The 8,220-nt window shown below is 37.5% G+C and overlaps 1 protein-coding gene across 1 annotated transcript in view; it reads right to left on the bottom strand.

Annotated features, from left to right (window-relative positions):
• Nucleotides 1-528: 528 nt before the first annotated feature.
• CARNMT1 (carnosine N-methyltransferase 1) overlaps nt 529-8,220 on the bottom strand; it is a 46,122-nt gene continuing 38,430 nt past the window's right edge. The window contains exons 7-8 of the mRNA XM_053923706.2: nt 3,929-4,032; nt 529-3,184 (exon numbers count right to left, since the gene is read on the bottom strand). Coding sequence (XP_053779681.1) covers nt 3,083-3,184; nt 3,929-4,032 — 206 coding nt within the window. The 3' untranslated portion in view covers nt 529-3,082. The remainder of the gene's footprint in view (nt 3,185-3,928; nt 4,033-8,220) is intronic.

The raw sequence follows: 8,220 nt of genomic DNA, 5'->3' as shown, positions 1-8,220 counted from the left end.
AGTAATATTATTAAAACTAATGTCCTGTCACCAATCATCTTTTTGTATAGAGCAGTCAACGCAGACTGAATTTACATTTAATTTCTACCTTGTGCTTTCACATATTCACATATAATGTTTTATATATAACTCACATGACTTCATTAAAAACCCTTTGAAATAGATGGTATCAATCCTCCTTACACATGAGGAAACAAACTCAGAGCACCTTGCCCAAGATCACAAACAGCAGTTTAGGAAGATGAGCCCAGAGCATCTAAGGGCCAAGTCCAGTGCTCATCCTAGTAATGACTGGTCGTGGAACCTTCTACTGGCTTCCTTTAGAGTTTTTTTTTTTTTCTATTATTTAACAAAAGGAAAGGTCAGGACAATTAGGATAAGGCCTAGCATACTCAAAGACCAAGTACTCATATTATTGACTTTCTAGAAGCATACAGCAGCTAATCCAAGGGTTAAAAACTATATGCACTCAATTAATTTAAATTCCCATATGGTTATCACAGAATTAGATGGAAACAACCAAGCAAATATTGTTCATAGCAATTGGCAGACTTTAATATTCAAGAAAAATCAAGCCCATCATACACATTAAAAATACAGGAAATTTCATGCAGACATGAAGCTTCCAATTCAGCCTTTGTGGCAACTTTTAGAATGAGAATTACATATAAATACAGTACATTTTACAATTCCAAAACTTCATAATTTTATACTGTGATTTATACAGCTTCTCTTTACATTTTACATATCCTACCTTGCTCACTTGATTAACATACCCTAACCTGTGCCACTTCATTGGGGGGGGGGGGGCGGAATAAACAGCAAGCACAATGACCTACCTCCTCCTGTTTTATGAAAATGAATGAAAACATTTGTGTATAAAGTGAACTTAAGAAAAAAGTAAAAAACTGTTAAGGCTCACACATTTTAGTAGTATTACATATAAGAAATAGAAAATTAAATCTTCCAATGACACTTCTTCTGTTGATTAATACCACTGTTTTCAAGTTTAGAATATATTAACTGTGAAAGCTCCAAGAGGAAAAAAAGCAATGCAAATTTGTGTAAAACATTTAAGTGTTCATTATATAAGGGAGAAATTAAAAACAAAACTGATTTCAGAATTAACTAAAATGTAAGCTATAATTTGTAAATGTAAGTAACATTATTAAAGAATAAAACCTGATAGCAGAAAGTTTACATAATAAAGCCAACCCACCAGTTTCAACCTGCTTTTGCCTCTCAAAGAACAAGATTATCTGTTTTGATACGCATTCTAAAAAAGTGAATACTAGTCAGTGAATTAAAAACCTCTTCTAAATTACTCAAAACAGTATGGATTTCTTTCAGTAGATTTTAAAAAAATACCTAGGTTCCTTTTAAGTCTCTTTTCTTTCTTAAAAATAATAATAATACATAATTTTGGGGAGCAAGTTTTTCAAGTTTATTCATGTAAAAAATGAGAATTTCCACTAAAAGAACATCTGCCAAGTACTAAGGGACACACAGAAAAAGAGAAATCATTAAAAAAAGAAAAATACCCTCAGCAGGTTATAGGCTTGCATAAACCGACACGTCAAATTAGCTTCACAGATTCTTTTACTGCATAATGGGCTTAAAGGGCAAAGAGCCCCCCTCTACTACAGGCAGAAAGGCCCCTATTAGTGAGATGCCAAATTGTGTACTGACTCCCCAAACCCAACTGGCCATAAAAGTTTAAAGACTTATGAGTAAAATTTCCTGTTGAAACATGACATTTATGCTATCAGCACATTATTGAAATTAAGTTTATCTAATCCAAATGGCCATAGAGAGGTCACTTAATCCCATCACAATAACCTGTGAAAATATTCCAGAGTACTTCCTTTTCTCCAAGAAAAGGTTAAAACATATTTGTTATCCCTACTTTCCAAGCTACAGGAAATAGAATAATTAACATAAAAAATACAAAGATAAACTCCCTTCAATGAAGACCTGCTAGAGGTAGAAATTTAAAACAGCATATACTGTTTTAGCCCCAGCTATCAGGGAACAAAATTGGTGTTGATCTGAAATTATATCAATGGCTGCTGCTTACAATATTGAAGACACAGATCATGGGCAGTAATTTATCCCTGAATTTCATACTCAAAATTTCCCCACATTAATACTATCATGACAGTTTTTACTGGTATATAGTTGTTTTAATGAAAAAAAAAGTGCTTGCTTTTGTATCCAGGTAATCTAAAGAAAAGACATTACTGTAAACATCTCACTGATAGACTGTATTCATTTATAGTTTGAAATCATACATTTCAGATGGGCAGATTTTATTCTTATTTCCCCAGTTTCCTAACAGTACCTTTAAATAAAGGCTTTTGTGCCTCACTTAAGATTGTTGAAATTTTCATACATTTCAGAGTGATCCATGATGAGTATACTTTCAAAAAGTATTCAGTTTAGTGACCAAAAGACTTACTAATTTCTTGGTTACTTGAATGTATTTTTACTGGCCTGTGATACTATTAAATTTAATATTTCATAAAAATGAAAGTTTGATACTTTTGTAAGTTCAGCTGAGTTAGAAAAAAATAAAATTATTTGAATAAGAAAAGAATAAACACATTTTATGTAGAGATTGCTTAGGTCTAAGTGAATGAAAGTCTCAATTCCAGATGTTGAATATGAGAGGATCCTTAGACTCTTCTAAAAGTAACATGTGCAATACATACAAAACAAACAAAGAAGGAGATTATTACGGATTTCAATACTATTAGTTGGTAGTACGGCAGACCTGGAACGGACAGCTTCATGAAGACACTCACGTTTTTTCTACTGAAAGACAATTCTGGGTTTCAAGCAAAAGGTAAACTTGAAGATATTTCCTCAGTTTTTACTTGTGTAATACAAATATGCATGGCATAGTATATTTCTGAAAAAGCGATAGACATAAGAAAATAGACACTATTTCTAAACTTTGTTAGGAATAAGAAGGCACCACTGATTTGAGGTTGTGTCCTGTCATTTGATAGTTGTTTCTGAGTTGTTTATTTCAGGATTTGCTCTTATTAAACTTTTTTCCTGGTGATATCACTTGAGACTATTATTGTGGCTTACGAACCACAAACAAGACACATTCATAGTAGTATTTCATCATGGAGAGGTCATTCACAGTATATGTTGACAAGACAGATTCCTTTTCCACCTGCAATGCAAACAATCATAACAATGACCATGACCGCCATGATGACAATGTTAACAAACACTGAGCACTCGTAAGTGGCAGGTGCTATTTTACACATATTCTAGATACTAATTCACTTCTTACCTACCAGTACTACCAAAAGATTGGTACTACCTCACAAAGAACAGGTTATTCAAGGTCACACTGCTAATTAGTGGTAGATCTGGGGTTCATACTCAAGCAGTCTAACTCCAGAGCTTGAACTCTAAGCTACTATAATATATCTGCTTCTCTTTATCTTTCAGAACTAACTTGTTGTTTACTTTTAAAATGAATGGAATGCCTACATACAGCTAAATTAACATACAGCTAAAATACGAGTCAAAGTATCATACAATCTTATAGTAACACAATAAAAAAGGCTGAACAGTACAGAAATTCATATAGTAAACAATATCCCTCTTACACCTGCCCGCCCACCCCAGCTTGCTTCCCCAGAGCTCCATCTACATGGTTGGTAACTATCAGTCTACAAAGGCCAGTATTATGATAATGGTCAGCTACCACTTTTGAAAGGTGATTATACCAAGGATATAGTTTTCCATTTGCATACACATTATCACAAATCCTTATAATTCTAAAAACTATTCATTTATGGATGAGAAAACAGAGAGGTTAAGAGGTAAAGCCAGTAAATGCCACATCACCATTCCTAGCTAAGTGCGTTGGAAGTTAAATTTTGGCAATACTTTATTCCCTCCTTACCTCTAGCTGGAATCCATACTGCAGAACAACATTTTTTAGATCCTCATAGCTCAATTCTATGGAAAGTTCATTGGCCAAATTTTCAAAGTGGTACAGCAAAGGACCTATGGTTAAAAAATACGATGGATGAATTACCTGAATATAAGCATGTACTAATAGCTGTGTTAGACATAACTCCAAGGTGAATAGTAAGTTGGGTAGTAGATAAAAAAGGAAAAGTAAAGAACATTTACATTTGCCAAAGACATTTATCCAGATCTCTGAAATTTTGGCCCAGTAACTGATATTCGAGCGCTGGACCTATAGTCACAGGAGTGAATACCTTTGGTATACCAGCTTGTATTGTGATTCTCCATATCATGGAACTTACACAGGTAATTCTTAAATTACTGAAAGATTAGCTGAATCAGAGAATGCTAAGTCCCCAAACCCCAAAGGTATACTGTAACGATAATTCCATAAGTAAATGCAAAACTGTAGCTACAAACTGGCTATCACGTGAAAACAGGAGTACTCAAGCTAGCAGGTGACTGGAGGTAGGAGGTGGTGGGGAGAGTTAAAGACAAGGCTGCCTGGAATGAAGAGATGACACTGAGCCGGTTTCTCAAATGCACAGCTCATATCCTAGCTCTCCCACCTACTAATTATGTTCCCATTGGCAAGTCACTAATTCTGCCCCATCTGTAACATGACATTAGTGTGAGATATATAATGTGAGATAATTGTAACACATCAAGCATACAGAAGGCACTAAAATGATAGCTTTTACAAATATTTTTAAATGGCAGCCCCCTTTTCTATTCTCTCATTGTACATATCCAAGAAACTGTAAGTGAAAAAGAAACTATCATTTGACTGAAAACAGATTTTCCAGTCTTTTAATCTGTCACACTTCCCCCAATGCATCTGACTTATCCAGACAACATTATCACCCCACAGTTATACTTCAGCACTAATGGAGACACTCTTCTCCTTACCTTTCAATGAGTTACCATATTTTGTCATATATAATGAGTACTTTTTTGCCCAAATTTTTTTTGGAAAATAAAGATGCAGATTATACATGGGTAGTACTAATTCTACATCTATATAAATGTTTTTAATTCTTTTATTTATGCTTATACATTAAAAATGTTACTTTAGAAAACTTTAGAAAGCATTAACGATATCCATATGCAATTTAATACCCTAGCATATAGTAATCAGTTTTGTTTCTAAATATAAAAAATTGAATTAGGAACCAAGATGGCGGCGTAGGTAGACACACTGCGCCTCCTCGCACAACCAGAACTGACAGAGAATCGAACAGCAAGGGGGACCAACACCAAGAAAATAGAAAATAACCATTCATCCAGACTGGTAGGAGGGGCGGAGACGGGCACCGGGGTGGAGAGGACTCGCGTGGCTGTGGCTGGACTGAGACTGGCGGAGTGTGGGACAAATGGCGCAGGCACTCCGAGCACTGGCAGACCCTGCGGCCCCACATTTGCACAGATAAACCCAGAGGGCCGGACTCAGAGTGGTGGAGAGCCGGGCAGGCAGAGCAGCGGGTAGCACACCGCAGCCCCACATTCGCCCACAGATAAACCGGATGACCGGCGGGCAGCGAAGCAGACCACGTAACCCAGGGCTCCAGCTCAGGGAAATAAAGCCTCAAACCTCTGATTGAAAACGCCCGTGGGGGTTGGGGCGGCAGCGGGAGAGACTCCCAGCCTCACAGGAGAGGTCGTTGGAGAGACCCACAGGGGCCTAGAGTGTGCACAGGCCCATTTACTCGGGAACCAGCACCAGAGTGGCCCAGTTTGATTGTGGGTATCGGAGTGAAAGATTGAAATCCGGAGGAGAGTGAGGCGGGCGCCATTGCTCCCGCTCGGCCCCTCCCCCACGTACAGCGTCACAGCGCTGCCGCCAGCATTACCCCGCCCTGGTGAACACCTAAGGCTCCGCCCCTTAAAGTAACAGACGCGCCAAGACAAAAAAAAAAAAAAAAAAAAAGGCCCAAATGACAGAACACTTCAAAGCTCCAGAAAAAATACAACTAAGCGATGAAGAGATAGCCAACCTATCGGATGCACAGTTCAAAGCACTGGTTATCAATATACTCACAGACTTGGTTGAATCTATTCGAAAAACAGATGAAAAAATGAAGCCTATGCTAAGAGAAACAAAGGAAAATGTACAGGGAACCAATAGTGATGAGAAGGAAACTGGGACTCAAATCAATGGTGTGGACCAGAAGGAAGAAACAAACATCCATCCAGAAAAGAATGAAGAAACAAGAACTTGGAAAAATGAGGAGAGGCTTAGGAACCTCCCAGACGCCTTGAAATGTTCCAACATCCGAATTATAGGGGTGCCAGAAGGAGAAGAGGAAGAACAAAAAATTGAAAACTTATTTGAACAAATAATGAAGGAGAACTTCCCTCATCTGGCAAAGGAAATAGACTTCCGGGAAGTCCAGGAAGCTCAGAGAGTCCCAAAGAAGCTGGACCCAAGGAGGAACACGCCAAGGCACATCATAATTACATTACCCAAGATTAAATGCAAGGACCTACATCCAAGATTACTGTATCCAGCAAAGCTATCACTTAGAATGGAAGGGAAGATAAAGTGCTTCTCAGATAAGGTCAAGTTAAAGAAGTTCATCATCACCAAGCCCTTATTATATGAAATGTTAAAGGGAGTTACCTAAGAAAAAGAAGATCAAAAATTGGAACAGTAAAAATGACAGCAAACTCACAGTTATTAACGGCCACACATAAAACAAAAACGAGAGCAAACTAGGCAAACAACTAGAACATGAGGGTTGTCATTAAGGGAGTGGGAGGGGGAGGGGGGGAAAGGTACAGAGAATAAGTAGCATAGATGATAGGTGGAAAATAGACAGGGGGAGGGTAAAAATAGTGTAGGAAATGTAGAAGCCAAAGAACTTATAAGTATGACCTATGGACATGAACTATAGGGGGGGATTGTGGGAGGGAGGGGGGTGGGCAGGATGGAGTGGAGTGGGGGGGGAAATGGGACAACTGTAATAGCATAATCAATAAATGTATTTAAAAAAAAATTGAATTAAAAATTAAAATGAAAGATTTTTTCCCTGAAAGTTTGAGCCAAAAACTTGGGTGCGCACCATACACAGGAGTGCATTATATGTGGCAAAAATGGGGTAATTATAAATCCGTGACCAACTTAAAAACCCCACCCCATTCTCATTCCTCATAAAATATACTAATCACAGAAGATAAATGTAACAAACAGGACAAAGTTTCTGCTCCCCAAAGGCTTACAGCTATGTGGAACATATTTAGGGTTTAAAAGTTTTTATTCTTCTCATTTTTTTATCCTAAATAAACCACTTGACAAATATGACTAAATATAATTTATATATTAGTGCTCTTTTCAAAATACAACAATGTTCCCTATCAAACTACTCCATCAAGCTTAAATTCCTGTTAGTTTTATTAGTACTAGTAAAAATGACAGTAGTGGCCACTAAGCAGCTGCTGAACCGAACCCTACGCCACCGGAAAGCCTTTTTGTAAGGATGCAGACCCTCGCGGCAGTCTTTCCAGCTCTAAAGCACATGCTGTTGCTGCTCTATTATTTTAAAAGCCTCCAACAATACTGTTTTATAGTATCAACATGAAAACATTCCAACGATTCTTACATACTCAGACCACATTTAACCTCTATTCATGCTGTGTTCCACCTAGAAAGCTCCAACTCAATCTTTAGCCATGATCCAAAACTTTACTGAAATCGAGTTTTAATATAATCCACCCCAGTTTCCAGCTCTACTGCTTATTCCCTTAATATAAGGTGCTTTAAAACTTATTTAATGCAACGTTGCAATGCTCACTGATTACTTTTCATACAAGAGGCACTTTTTAAAACCACAAGCTACGTGAGTAAAAAGAACATGTCGAGTTTCTTTTGAGTCCACGGTAATGCCCGGCATAACACTGAATGTATAGTTAGGCGTCCACTCTTCTACTACAAATGGTCCTTTAATATCTGTGCACACTTCAGCGTTTCTTTACAAAGACATTCCTTGAAGTGGAATGTCTAAGTCAAAGAGAATAAAGATTTTTACTGATTTGATTCAAACTGCCACTATGCTTTCCAAAAGAGATGTAACAGTTTTCACTCACAATTGCAATGTTCAGTACTTGTTTCAACACTTGGCAAGTGCTGGGAAGGCAACAGTACAGTCACTTTGGATAACAGGCTGGCAGCTGTAAAACTTTACATACACACATCACACATGACCCAGCAATTCCACCACTAAGTAC

Source organism: Desmodus rotundus, chromosome 1 (assembly GCF_022682495.2).
Source record: "Desmodus rotundus isolate HL8 chromosome 1, HLdesRot8A.1, whole genome shotgun sequence".
NCBI lineage: Eukaryota > Metazoa > Chordata > Mammalia > Chiroptera > Phyllostomidae > Desmodus > Desmodus rotundus.
This window is presented reverse-complemented; position numbering and strand designations above follow the sequence as displayed.